Source organism: Sceloporus undulatus, chromosome 3 (genome assembly GCF_019175285.1).
Source record: "Sceloporus undulatus isolate JIND9_A2432 ecotype Alabama chromosome 3, SceUnd_v1.1, whole genome shotgun sequence".
Lineage (NCBI taxonomy): Eukaryota > Metazoa > Chordata > Lepidosauria > Squamata > Phrynosomatidae > Sceloporus > Sceloporus undulatus.
Window position 1 is genome coordinate 200,030,137 of NC_056524.1, and position 15,695 is coordinate 200,045,831.

A 15,695-nucleotide genomic window follows, 5' to 3' on the forward strand; every position below is an offset into this window, starting at 1 on the left:
AGAGTAATATGAGTTACTCCTCCTTTTGACCTCTAAAAGTGAAAATGGCAACCAGTGGCTAGCAAAAATATCTAGGTTTCCCTGAAAAACTGCTGAAGACTCCATCCCCCCAAAATCAACATCTCAAACAAATCCTGGGCTCTGTTTAACTAATTTCTAGATTCTCCCAGTCCAAATAATTCATAGCTGACAGTAGAAGATGACAGTTACCTAGTAAAGACTGGTGCAATGAGTAACAATAATTAATAATTCAGAATTTGATTCTGTCAAATTCTACAAATATTTCTATAATCACATAAGATGATCCATCCCTTGTATTTTAATTATGATCATGGGCCTGTCTGCAGAAAGGATTGAAACAGTGAATCCTAGGGAATCTAAGAATATTGATGACAGTTTCCAGTTCCTTATAATTTGAGGGTGCTGAAAGGCAACACAGGACCCACAGTTTACATCTTAAAAGGAGATTTGTTTAATTCATACATTTATAAAATATTTTCCCCATACTTTGACCTAAATCTGGAGATGCATTCAGAAGGAAAATGTACCACCATAGAATCTGACCTGACCTAAAGATAACAGCCACAGTAGCCCAAAAGTGATTCATGTTGACATAGCTGAGTGAAAATGTGCACCCATTATTGAAATCACCAGGGAGCACCAGAGGCTCTGTTCTTGGGCATATATTCTATATGCGAGTTCATAGTTATAATCTACAAGTTATCTAGTGGAAGGTGTGATTGGTATTCAGAACCAAGAAAGATTATACAAAACATCTGAATTGCAGTCCTTTCTTGGTTTCACCAAATAAACTGTCAGGCCTCAGCAGGAGTCTTCTCTTGGATTATTATGATCTGTTTGCAAACTTGAAGCCAGAGCAAGAAGAACATTCTCCGAGAGACACAACTGTTATTCAAACAGGCATGCAAAGCTGGTATAAGAAACAAGGGCCTAATCCACAGAGGTATGTCACAGGTTAAGTTCAGAGGAGAGGAAGCAAGGTATCAAGAGAGCACAAAACACATGAAATGATATGAAAAACATGGTAAAGACTAGAAAGTTTTATATAGGTGCTTTTAATTTTGTTGCAGAGAATTGATATGTAATGGGCTAATTAGTTCAATTAATGAGTTAATGAAGAAAATAATTATTATATAGTATGGTATAATAATTATACTATTGACTCAGAAAAATAAGATCAAATAATTTGTGGAGTTTTTTTACAGCCACATTTAAAGCAAAGAATACTGCTGCTTCACAGTTAAGTTGGCACACTAAAGGCTAAGGCAACACACACACAAAGATGGAAAGTGTTAGCGTACCCTATACCCCTCTCACTAGATGTGTGGTTTCATAATATTCAACTTTGGGGTCACAGTGACCTACAGATATCTGAGAGACCTAGATGGTACCAAATGGGTTTGCTGATCACTCCATCCCCGCCCCCAGGCTCTTCACATTTCTTCTCTCAATACAACAAAGGTAGTCTCATTACAAAGCAATTAGAGAACATACCTTTCACCTCACCTCATGCTGTGTTCCTATTCACCCCTCTTACCATACAGGGAGTATCTCAAAACTAATCAATGTTAACTGGATGCAGAGGATGGAGAAAGTCCATTCTCTCTGCAAAAACAAAACCAAGAGCAGACTGTGGCACAGACCACAATCTGCAAGTATCCAAACTTAGGGTAAAGCTGAAGAACACAAAACATCGTCAAAATAATACCTCAAGAACATTCTCACAGAATGTTTTTAAAGTTTTTTTTTTAATTGACCAGGAGCCAGAAAAACACTGGACCGAAGTCTGGGACATTGTCGGGAGGGGATGCAAAAAGACACTGCCTGCAACCAAAAAGAAAGAGAAGCATCAATGGATGACAGATTAAACCCTTGACATATGAGAAGTAAACAGGGACAGAAACAGGGTCAGAATCTTGAATGCAACTCTTCAGCAACTTCTGCACAGGGCTAACACAGCTACTATAATAATTAATGCAGAGAAAAAGAAAACAACAACAACAACAAAAAGAATAACAAGATCTACAAGGTCTGGAATTCAAAGGAAAATTCAAACCAGGAGTGGGGATGCTACAAAACCAGCAAGGATACACATTATGCAACCAAGTACAAATAAAAAGATAGTGAAAATGGCACACTGAAAAAAACTATCTAAAAGAGATTAAAGGATGGCAGATTTATTAAATGAAGAACCATTTGAAGATGAACCTAAAAATTTACAAAGTGAAATCAAAGCTTCACTGAGAGTGCTTGAGAGAAATATTTCACCAGAAACAAATGGCATTACCAAAGAGCTGTTTCAAGCTAGAGAGATAGAATCTACTCTAGTTCTACCTAAAATCTGTCAACCATTATGGAAACAAAACAATGGCCCACAGAATGGAAATCCAATAGATATCTGATCTTCAAGAAAGATGACACCAGGGATTGCAGTAATGATAGGGCAATTGCATCAATCTTCCATAAAAGCCAAGTGATGCTCAAAATTGTACAACAAAGACTTTTACCATATATAGTGTGAGAAATTTCAGTTGTTCAAGCTGTGTTCAGGAAACAAAGAGGCACTAGGGATCATACTGTAAACATATATGGGCTAATGGAGCACACTAAAGAATTTAAAAAATAAATCAGTCAGTGCTTTATTAATTATAACAAAGTCAATGGTTGTGTAGATCATGAAAAACTATGGACCACTCTTAAAGAAAATGGGTGTACTACAACATTTGACTGTCCTGATACACAATCTGTGAATATGGAGAAACAGAATGGTTTCCAATTGGCAAGAGATTAAGGCAAAGCTGTATTTTCTCACCCTTTCTGTTAACTTGTACACTAAATGTAGCATATGTAAAGCAGGATGAGACTTGGAGGTAGGAGGTATCAATATTGGGGGAAGGAACATCAACAATTTAAGATATGGAGATAACACCATACCACCAGCAGAGAATAGCAAAGACAGAAGAAAGTGCAAATGTAGGTTTGCAGTTGAACATGAAGAAAACAAAAATAATGATCACAGATGATTGGTAAATAGACAATGAAGACATTGAACTAGTTCAAGAGTTTCTGTATTGTGGCTGAGACATTAATCAGAATGGAGACTGCAGTCAAGCAAGACTAGGATTTGGAAGAGTAACTTTGAAGGAACTAGACAGAATCCTGAAGAGTAATGCTATATAATTGGATACTAAATTTAGAATTGTCCATGATATTGTACAGTATTTCCAGTTCCTGTGTATGGTTCTGAAAGCTGGAAAGTTGTAGAAAGCTGATAGAAAGAAAACTAACTACAGTGGAACCTCGCCATACGCGCGCCTGCCATACGCGGCCTTGAGCATACATGTTCAAGCCACGGCGCGCGCGCAGGGCGGAAGGGGCGGCCCGTCCCATTCAATTGAATGGGCGCACACGCCCGTTGCGCCCTTCATGCGCCTGCGCCGCCGCGCCCAAGCCCCATTGTTTACAATGGGGCTTGAGCATAGGCGGAAATCACCATACACGGCGGGATCCGGAACAGATCCCCCGTGTATGGCGAGGTTCCACTGTAATTTGAAATGTGGAGCTGGAGAAGAATTCTATGGATACTGTGAACTGCTAAAAAAGACAAATAAATAGGTCCTAGAACAAATCTAGTATGAAGTCTCCCTAGAAGCCAAGATGACTAAACCGAGACTGACATACTTTGGACATACTATGAGAAGACATGGCCCACTAAAAATATAATAAATCTTGGTAAGATACAAAGCAGTAGGAAAAAAGGAAGAATACCTTACAGATGGATAGTTTCAATCAAGGAAGCCTTAGCCCTCAGTCTGCAAGAACTGAGTTGATGATAGAACAACTTGGAGGTCTCTTATTCATATGGCTGCTACAGTACAAGTCAAAGTCAACTTGACAACAGTTAACAACAAAATCTGCTAGCCCACTTCATCTTAAAAGACACCAAAATCAGTCCCATAGTTACTAAACATATCTCTAAAATAAAACGTACACTATAAAACCTGGGTGAGATGGGTCTATGAAACAGAGCCACTGAGATGACCTGTGGTAAACAGGGTTGTAAAATGCACTTCCTATCTACCTATCTTCTCCTAACAGAGAAATAAAGCAAGTGTACTGCTGATCAAGCACACATAGCGATTTCATTTTGTACAAAATAATCAAGTATGCTTTGGTTGCAGATTTTCAATTTGCTCATTAAATTATTTAAATGAAAGGGGGGGGGGGGGGATAAGCCCAGCAAAAACTGTATTTGTTTGCAAACTAAGTTAAAAAGCCCTGCTATCTTATTGGCAAGGAAAAACAGAAAGCTTGCTGGTTAGTATACTGGATCTCACTGTACTTTTCAGCAACTTTGTATAGCACAAGGACAGCCAACAGCATTTTAACTTGGATTTGGCTTTAACACTCATGCAAACATACTATCATGACCTCATGCCAGATTCCTTAAATTTATTTTAATCACTTTTGTTAACAGGGTAAAATTAGTAGATTTATTTTACAGTTTTGGAAAATAAGTTCATGTCTCACTGGGAGTTAGATTATATATGTAAGTGTATTTTAAATATATACATGGAAATATATCATGCAAGTAAGCTCACAGTAGGCCTTGGAGATTAACAAATATATATACCAAAAGTGAGAAGAATATAAAATATCTTTATGGCAAAGTATTAGGGAAACACATGCAAGAGAACAGCACCACCAGCGGCTGGAGAAATATCCTTGAAAAGACATATACAAACTTCTGGGTCAGGTGGGTGTAAAGCTGTAAAGATTTTGTGTTCATAATTAGTAATCAAAAAGAGAAATATAGAAGACCCAAGGACCCATGACCAGAGGTCTAAGCATTTTTGACCAGAGTATGCTTTATGCCTTTAAATACATACTTGATAAAGCAGTCTGGTTAGCAATGTATATTCAGATTTTTTAGACTTCTACCTTTGTAGGGTAAAAAAAAAAACTATTACAACTCATAACAAACATTACTAAAATCTACCAGATACTCATACATCCTGGTCTTCCCTTCCTTATTTCTTCCTCCCATTCATTCAACTTCTCCCTCTTTCACCATAATTACTTACCATAGTGTGGCAAATCACAAAGTTTGCTGAATATCCCTTTTGAATCTATGGACTTTATCACAGGGAGGAAATTGGGGGAGAGTGGGGGTTCAAATTATCATTATTCTGTGAAAGTCATAGGATCACAGTGAAGATTTTCAAACATCACAGTTGAAATCTTGACTGAATGCATATAAACATCTCACAAGTTAAAAATGCTATACCTGATAATTAATATTCATGCAGATCATGCAGATGATGCCGCCTTCATGTGGAAACTTACATTACAATGTATTAGGGTAGGCAATGTTAATGTGCAACATTTTTATTAGCAAGTGAACTAGAAGGCATATAATGCTATGGGAAACGGTTACCCTGGAATTGCATTTTGTCCCACAAGCCAATAGTACATTACTAGAATTAGAAGAGTTATTACAATATCAATGAAAGAATGACATTGGCTTTATATCTTATCTAAATCAGCCTTGCATCAGACACAGTAAAAGAACTTTGGGGAAAGGGGTCATGAAAACAACTTGTAATTGTGCTATTCTTATAAGTGAAAGAGTTTATCTCCCCAGTGTGAAACTAACATGCAAATGCTAACCAGGTCTCCTGGGAAGGAATTCAAAGGGTAGTGTCATGTTTATTCAAAATATATTCAAGAGCACAAAGTTAAGCCAGTTTATGCATATGCATATATTACATGGATGTCGTATACTGTACCAGAAATGTAAATATAAAGAAAGTGGTTATTGTAAATATAATTACAACAAAGCAGCAACCTCTCTTTCCTTTTAAGATATAGTAAAGGAAGGAGACAAGAACTGATTGATAGACTGACCCCAATAAATCACATTGTGATTATAGTAAAATGAAAATGGAAAAGCAGGATAGCATGAAATGAGACTATTTTTTGTTGTTGTTGTAGCTTACTGAATAAAATGACCCTAATGCAAGTACAAGGGCTAAGGAGAACTCTTACAGTTTAGAGCAAATGTAATTTTATTGCTTTGCTTTTATAAGTTCAAAACAGACCTGTAATTTAATTTTATAATACAAAGTTCTTTCTTTGTATTGAACTCTATGCAGTAGTCACCACAGACCAATCAATACATTGCACCATATTACTTTAATATTCAGGGCAATGCACCTTCTTGCTGCAGATTGCAGTCCTCTAGTGGAAAAAGTTGAATGGCATCCAGGCTCTGTATATGATAATCAGGCCAAGAAGACCACAGCCAAGGAGCAAGTATGAACACATTTACCAGAATATGCTTAAAGAAGAAATGGGAGTGGAAGTCTATTAAAAACTCTTTTTAAAAAAAAGAAAAGAAAAGAAAATATTTCAGCTTTCACATCCATTAGTTTCTAAATAAAACATGTCATAGAAAATGGCAGCAATTAACTTTTGATGTTTACTTTTAAGGTTTAATTAAATAAGCAATAAGAAGACAATCCAAGCCTGTGCTCCCACCACCCACACTGTCCTTTCCCTCCCAAATAGAGCATTAAAATATTGTTCTCCAGATAAATTACACAAAACTTCAGTTTTGTATGCAGCCCAGGGACCCCCAGTTGTCAGCCTGAATAGCCTGGAGCCTCCTTTTGTTTCTCCAAAAGAGAAATTCACACGGCAGCTATGGATGGGGGTGCTGACAGCTGCATTCCCTGGTTGCCTTCAAGAACAGCTTTCTTTAGTTTTCTCTCTCTCTCTCCCTCCCCCCTTTCCTTTCCTTTTTTCATCCTTCTTTCCTTCCTTCCTCGCCAAAGGGACTGATTAAATGCCCTTTGCTTTGAAAATACTCAAATTATGTCAGCAATAGATATTGGCATTAGCCTCTATTTATCAGAAACCCTGAAGAATGTGGCCTTTGAGCTTGACACAAGTCTCACAGGCTTTAGCAGTTGGTGGGTTCACAAACAGGTGGTTTGTTTTTAGTACAACAAATGTATTGACAGGATTAATTAATTGCAAACAGTGATGGCTAGTGCTTTCCAGGTCAGCAGGATTTTGAATCTGCTCCAAGTTTTAGTCCAAACTTTAAAGGGGATATCTAAGGTACTTAACTCTATCCCTAAAATTCAGCACCTTGGATATCATCTTTAAAGCTCAGTCTATGACTCAGAGCAGATTCACTGCTCCATTGAAATGGAAACAGCTAGACTCCATTGGTTCTAGGGAACTGAAGCAGATCTTGTAATTTGCTTTTTTACAGAACTCAAGCCAATATATTTTGTTCATGAAACATTACACCCCACCCCACCCCACCCGTTTATCACATCATCCACAACTGTTCAGGTGTAATTTTCTCTACATAAACATTTGCACTAAAGGAAATATTCCCAACATATTCCTGTGCCATTCTGTGACCTTGAAAACATTATGTTTACATATTTAAATTGCTCTGTTCAGGTGTAGGGAACCTTTGGCCTTCAGATATTTGGACCTATAACTCCCATCAGCAGCAAGGGAGGGCCTGCAGGAATTATAGCCCTATATGTTCCCACCATAGCTCTAGAGGCTGAGATATCTCCTGCTGCATCACTCAATTACAGACATCTTCATGTAGCTTTTATTTCTAAACAAGGAGATATTAACAAGACTTACCCATACTCCCATATCACACAATCTATACAATTTGGAGCATGTGTAGAAACTGTCTTTCTATAGAGTCCCCCATTTTCTGAGTTCACAAGTAAGCATACTGGGGGTAAAACAGGGAGGTCTGGGAGTGTCTCTCATATGTTTAACTAGCTCCTTATTGTGGTTAGTACAAGGTAATCTGGCTCTACATTTGACTACTTTTCTAGTATCCAGAAGAGGTAGTTGGGTGGGAATATAGGAAATGGACACACACCTCATAATCTCCATAATGGCCTAATTGTTTTATTAACTAAAATGAGAGAATGGAGAATAGGAGTTTAGTGAGTCTTACAGCAACTTATTCATTCATGAGATTATTGCATATACTTGACTATAAATTTGCCTCATATCTAAATCAAGGGCCGGTTTTGGACCCAAAATTATGGATTTTGATTTGACTCATGGATAAGCCAAGGGTAAAACTTAGGGTTGTGTAACAAAGAGTGTAAAGAATGACAGAAAGGAAAATGATGCTAAAGGGCTTACAAAATTCTTGGAGGCATAACTAGTTGTGCTCACTCTAAAGGTTAGATGGATAAGGAGGGAGCTATGGTAAATTATGGCTCTACAATGTGTGGAGGAGGCAATCAGACACAAGTAGGGCTAAGAACTACACACAGGTGAAAGTGGATGAAAAGACAGCAAAGAAAATGACAATTATGGAGCCCTGGTGGCGCAGTGGGTAAATGCCTGTACTGCAACCATTCACTCAAAACCACAAGGTTGCGAGTTCAAGACCAGCAAAAAGGCCCAAGCTTGACTCAGGCTTGCATCCTTCCGAGGTTGCTAAAATGAGTACCCAGACTGTTGGGGGCAAATTAGCTTACTTGCTAATTAACTTACTTGCTGTTCACCGCTATGATCTTTGGAATAGCGGTATATAAATAAAACATATTATTATTATTATTATTATTATTATTATTATTATGGGCTGGGCTTCGGCCCACATTAGGTGGACTCAGAGCAGCTTCTGGCCATTGGGGGTGAGCATCACCTAAACGCCATGACCCTGAAGCATTCGGAAGCTGCTTTATTTGACAAATATAAATAATTGTCTTATAATCCTTCAAAGCATTCTCTCCATGTGCCAATGAGGAGAAGTCCCAAAGAGTTGCCACTGCTGCCATTTGCCCAGGCAGGCATTCACAAAGGTCAGATGTGGCACCATGGCAGAGAGAGTAAGAGGGGATTGGTGCTTCTTTAAGGCTCTCACAAGACAGATATAGCTCTTGGCTTTTTATCCCTTCTCAGAGAAGGGGATGGTTCCTTTTTTGATAAGAGTTAAAGTGCAGTACAACTGTTCCTTTCTATGTGTGGGGAATCCATTCTGGCCCCCTCTCCCCATGGACAACAAAAAACACAAGACCTTAAATCCCATTCTTTTCAATGGGCATGCACACTTGCTCACAGTCATATGCATACACGTGTAGTGTGCATACAAGTCCACTGAAAAAACTGAGGTTTGCTATCTGCAGAAGCTCAAACCATGGATGGCAAGTCCACAGTTGGCACAGGTGCACTGTATTTAGCATTGACTTGTGAATAAATTGATCCAGGTTTTTGGGGTCAGTTTTTTTTAACTAAGATTTCTAGACTTATGCATGAGCTTTAAAAAAATTTTAGTTTTTTAAAATATATATATCTGGAAAATACTTATGTTGCTAGTTTCTCACCATTCATGAAAAAGAAAATACTCAAGACTTCAGGGGAAAAAATTAACTTTGAGGAAAATGTTAATTTAAAGAATGCAATGCAAATATTTGAATAATGTCAGAAGTATCAATTTGGTCCTAGAAAAGATATATAAAAATCATAAAACAAAATTATAAATAAAAGCACAAATACGTGAATACGACTGAATAAATCTCCAGTGCCACTTAATTATCCATCAGCACCCTAAAATTGCCATTCTCCTTTTATTTTAGGTGACTGTTCCTGAATCTATTTGATGAGTTATTACATTATTCCAATAAAGCATTACATTTCTTAGCATATTATAATTTCTCTTTCAAAATGTTGCCTTCACAATAAAAATGTCATAATGTATCCATTAGTCACAAACAACAACATACTCTGTAGGCACTACTCTCCAGCCCTCACAAATAAAAACATAATAATGACACACAGAGAAAAGCTCATTTTGAAGACCAATCTTGGTTAATTAAGTGAGATGTGAACAGTTAACTAGGGGGCACTGTGCACTCAGAAGGACACAATGCGTGGCTTTTTTTATACATGCATCTTAAATTTCTTCAGTTCTTACCCACCAAGAAAGGACAGCCAGGTGAGCAGATTGTCCCTTTAGCCTCAACTAATAGATTCCCCAGTGGCTTTTGCTACTGCTCATGTCATACTAAGGAAATGATGAAGCTCCAAAATGACACAACATATGTGGCTGCAACTTGTCAGCTCCAGGTAATCATACTCGTCTTTGGTTTCAAAAACAGATGCAGATGAGGGTAGCAATATAAATATGCAAATTGCAACACTCCTTTGTCAGCCCCAAGTTCCTACCTCTAACGGCCCTCGCAGACAGTCTGTTTGCTCCGCTCCTACTTCAAGTGCTACATCCACAGAAGCAAAGGGACGGCTGGCCATCTGCTGTCGCTCCCGCATAAGTTGCTGATGGAAGGGAAAAATGTTTTAATGAAATATCTTTAAAATAACGTAAGACGATAGCTGGTGTCTCTTAACATTGATCAAACAGAAATCTGTGGAATCTTTCAACAGTTTATTTGAAAGGCATACGTTTTGGTACTTTACAAAGAGTAATATGTTCTCAATTCCAAGGATAATGTAATAAAACAGGACAGTTTGTGCGTCACTCTTACATACCCACACCCATAGCAATTAATGATCAAGTGTAGAGAACAACACAGGTTTCCTTGGCTCCCACTAATTTATAGTGTAACCCAGAGGTGGCTATATTCCTTTGGAGGTGTAAATTGTCATAGGTCTGTGCTATGCATGCCTAAAACCACCCCACAACCTCCCTTGTTTTCTCTGTTATACTCATTACATCTCTCAACCATTTTGTGTTAGGAATGCTAAGAAGGAAGATGAAGAAAAGTATGAGGTTGTAGGAATTTTAACTTAAAATCATTACTGCAACCCCACACTGAGTGCTTCTTATACATACTCATCCATACCCCACAAGTGTCCATCTAGCCAACCATCCACTTCCATCTATCCAAGCAAGCAGAGAAAAAGAGAAATTCTTCCCCTTTGTTTCTGTTTGCAATTTATCAGTTAGCTGGAAAATGTGAAACACTGAGTAGTGGAGAACAGGGAAGTAACTACAAACCAAAGAGGGAAGGACAGGTAGGGAAGAAATGGAGGAGGAGATAGTGACACAGAGACAAAGCTAGCCAGAGGGAAGAGGGAAAGAGCAGAGGAAATTAGAAGAAGGCTTCTTAAGTGGAAGGAGTGAGTGTCAGAGACCTCTCCACCTCCAACTGATTTGCTCTGGGTTCAGCAGCAGAAGGGGAAGGTGTAGAACAGGCAGAGAAGGGAGGAGATTATTAATGAATGTGAGAGGAGAAAAAAATGCAGTTGGGCCAAGGAGTAAAGGTCACACATAGAGTGGGCAAATCTGTTTCATCCTCTCTCACCATGTAATGAATTCTGATCAAATTGAAATGAAATCCTCACTCATCCCTAGGAATGGGCAAGTCTGCCAGGATTACTTTCACCTAACTTTGAATGATGGGCATTTAGTCAACTAAACCAAAAGTCAACTAAAATGAAATTCTCACCATTCCTATATATGGTCAGATTGAAAGGAATTATAAACCTCATTTAGTCTGTGAGCCGTTGGTACCCCATCACTTCCCAAAGCAATCCTACTTCATCCCTGCTTTTTCATCAGTGAGAATTCTGTGTTACAACCTGCCTTCCTAAAGGACAGCACTTTCATCTTTTCAACTACTTTCTCTCAAACTCTGCTTTCCCCCAGATATTTCTCCTGCATCCCTGTCAGAACTGAATTATTGAGATCTCTCTATGCTACACAGTAACACAGGTTATTGTCTAAGACATACATACACCTTACATTATACAAAGGTTTTTATTTGCATAATTCATAGTAAACTGTTGGTATCTGCTACCACTAGATACATATTTCTATACATATTTTGCTTATAGGTTGGAACAAACATATATAAATCATGCTTTTCCTCAGTACTCTAAAGAACTAATTCTCTCTCACACAGACACACACTCGCATGCGCGCGCACGCACACACATGCACACAGAGCATTAATCTAAAACTGGCACCACATGTGTCAAAACAGTGGTAAGAGATCCAAAGTCTGATCTCACTGATAAAGGAACAAACTCAGTGAACCTGTGCCAAGAACAAGCCCTTTCAGACTTCCGATTCCCTATGCATTTGTACTGAAGCCAGATGGAGTTATTAGTGACAGTGTCTGTGGCAGCTTATATGCAGTCCCTTCTCTGATTACTTAAACATGAGGAATAATGTCTGAGCATTAGAGAGCAGGTGCCATTGTAACTGAGCAACCCGAAGTCTTAAATTATGCTCAGGTTGCTCAGTCAATCCACTGACATCATACCAGTGTTCAGGGAACCACTATTAACATTCTCCAAAGTTTCTTTCTATTTTCCCCCTCAATCTCCAAGAACAAATAAAAATGATGTGGAGCACTAAATAATACAAATCTTTTCTCTCTCAATCTGTGAATCTAATAAAGGCAGTATTAAATATTTAAATCAAATTAGTTGTCCAATTAAGTTTGTTTCCTTGCTTCTTCAGATGAACAGGGTGGCATGGTATCTGGAAGAAACAAAATTTTAGAAGCTGCCAGGGCCAAAATGGGGGTATATGTATCCATGTACTGCTACCCAGTGTGCTGAGACAATGGCGGGTTACAGACCACCATTAAAGTACGCACAGAGCACGTACTAGGGTTAGGAAGGGGCGGTGCTTCTGCACCCCCTAACCCTAGTACATGCTCCGTGCGCACAAAATGGTGGCAGCCGTTCCACACGGCCACCGCCATGATGGCGTCACGAACACGCCACCTCCAAACGAGGCAGCGCGGACGTGACGCCATCGCTCCATGCGAGGGCCATGTGAAGGCTGCACCAGCGACGCAAATCAGAAAGGGGCCAAGTGGCCCCTTTCTGGGAGTCCCCGCTGCCGTTGGGGTGTCCTTGGGGCTTGAAGCCCCAAGGACACCCCTTTCCAGGCTGCGGGGAAGCGGCCTTTTGCCGCTTCCCTGCAGCCTGCAAAGCGGTGGATCGGGGCCTCGGAGGCTGCTGGTCTGGCAGCTGAGGCCTTGATACAGCGGGGAAAGGGGCGGATGCAGGCCGCTGCTTTTCGGCGGTCTGTAACCTGCCAATAAAGCCACAAGCTAAAGCAGCTTCTTAGACAAGATTGAGGTTCTAGAACTGGAGTGACTTTGTCTGCTGCTGCTGTTGGTGGCTGTTGCTGCTGTTGCTATTGTTATTCTTTTCATTTATATTCCACATTTCTCTCAATAATGCAACTTTACAGCAGCTAACAGCATATTTAAAAATAATACCGATTAAAACTATTTAAAAAACTTAAATAAAAGTATCAATATATTTTTTAAAAAACAATTGATATGTTAAACATTACATCATTTTTTAAAAAAAATAAACTTTATTAAAAGTTAACACACAAACCTCAAAACAGCACCGTACAGCATTAAAAGCCAGCCCAGCCAATTTCTAAAAGCCTGTCAGCATACCAATGTTTTAACTTGCTGATGGAAGGAGAGAAAGGACGGAGCCATTCTGCTCTCCCTAGGGAGGGACTTCCAAAGTTTGGAAGCAGACACCGAGAAGGCCCACTCCCTTGCTCCCACCATACAAGCCTTCAAAGGTGGTGGGACAAAGTGAAGAGCCTCTCCAACTGACTTTAAGAGTTCTAATGGGATTATAAAGGGAGATATGGGAGCTGGACAGATTGGGAGAAAAGGGTAGTGAGACTGCAACAACCAATCACTGCAGCCTCCAGGAAGCCTAAAAAGAACCCGCTCCCTGGCGGCTTCTTTTTAGGCTGTGTGCAGGGCACCATGATGATGTCTGCACCGCGCAGTGCTATTTGGGCGCTGCACCATGAGGACATCATCATGCCACACCCTGTATGGACAGCCAATATGTGTGGTAGGGTTGCTGAGCATGGAATCACTCAGCCCCCATGCACCCCTATTTCAAGCCCAATACAAAGTGCCTGTGTATACAGGCCTATGGTCCTCCAAACAGCCTGGACCCAAGCCATATATGGCTTTATAATATGTAATGTATTAACACCCTTACTGGAGTGACTGCACCAAGAAAACTTCTAAATAACTTTTTTTAGGCTGCTGCCATGGTTTCATCCTATGGAATCCTGGGATTTGTAGGTTGTTGTGGCATCAGAGCTCTCTATCAGAGAATGCTAAATATGTTACTTAACTATAAATCCCAAGATTCCATAGGATTGAATCATGACAGTTAAAGCAGGTGAAGACCAAAGAGCTGTCGAAGGACACCAGAAACAAAATTGTGGACCTGCATCAGGCTGGGAAGACTGAATCTGAAATAGGCGAGCAGCTTGGTGTGAAGAAACCAACTGTGGGAGCAATAATTAGAAAATGGAAGACATACAAGACCACTGATAATTGCCCTCGATCTGGGGCTCCACGCAAGATCTCACCCTGTGGGGTCAAAATGATCACAAGAACAGTGAGCAAAAATCCCAGAACCACACAGGGGGACCTAGTGAATGACTTGCAGAGAGCTGGGACCAACGTAACACAGGCTACCATCAGTAACACACTACGCCACCAGGGACTCAGATCCTACAGTGCCAGATGTGTCCCCCTGCTTAAGCCAGTACATGTCTAGGCCTGTCTGAAGTTTGCTAGAGAGCAGTTTGATGATCCAGAAGAGGATTGGGATTGTCATATGGTCAGATGAAACCAAAGTAGAACTGTTTGGTAGAAAAACAACTCGTCATGTTTGGAGGAGAGAGAATGCTGAGTTGCATCCAAAGTACCCCATGCCTACTGTGAAGCATGGGGTTGGCAACATCATGCTTTGGGGCTGTTTCTCTGCAAAGGGACCAGGACAACTGATTCATGTACAGGAAAGAATGAATGGGGCCATGTATCGTGAGATTTTGAGTGCAAACCTCCTTCCATCAGCAAGGGCATTGAAGATGAAATGTGGCTGGGTCTTTAAGCATGACATTATCCCAAACACACCGGCTGGGCAATGAAGGAGTGGCTTCGTAAGAAGCATTTCAAGGTCCTGTAGTGGCCTAGCCAGTCTCCAGATCTCAACCCCACAGAAAAACTTTGGAGGAAGTTGAAAGTCCATGTTGCCCAACGACAGCCCCAAAACATCACTGCTCTAGAAGAGATCTGCATGGAGGAATGGGCCAACATACCAGCAACAGTGTGTGCCAACCTTGTGAAGACTTAAAGGAAACGTTTTACCTCTGTCATTGCCAACAAAGGATATATAACAAACTATTGAGATGAACTTTTGATATTGACCAAATATTTATTTTCCACCACAATTTGGAAATAAATTCTTTCCAAATCAGACAATGTGATTGTTTGGAGTTGTTTTCTCATTTTGTCTCTCATAGTTGAGGTCTACCTATGATGTCAATTACAGGTCCCTCTCATCTTTTTAAGTGGGAGAACTTGCACAATTGGTGGCTGACTAAAAACTTTTTTGCCCCACTGTATATAAAGCTGGAAAGGACCTCATGGACCCTTAAATCTAAATCCTTGTTCAATGAAGGGTCTCAACTAAAGCATCTCCAGTGGGTAGCTGTCCAGCTTTTTTTTTTAAAGACATCCAAAGGAGACCTCACCATCTCTCTAGAAAATTGGTTCCATTGCTGAACTACTCTTACTATCAAGAATTTCATTCTAATGTTCAATTGAAATCTACTCTCCTGTAACTTCAAACCATTAGAACTG

The 15,695-nt window shown here is 39.8% G+C and overlaps 1 protein-coding gene across 1 annotated transcript in view; it reads right to left on the reverse strand.

Annotated features, from left to right (window-relative positions):
• ATRNL1 (attractin like 1) overlaps positions 1 to 15,695 on the reverse strand; it is a 693,411-nt gene that overhangs the window by 196,311 nt on the left and 481,405 nt on the right. Inside the window, exon 27 of the mRNA XM_042457618.1 lies at positions 10,246 to 10,353. Coding sequence (XP_042313552.1) covers positions 10,246 to 10,353 — 108 coding nt within the window. The remainder of the gene's footprint in view (positions 1 to 10,245; positions 10,354 to 15,695) is intronic.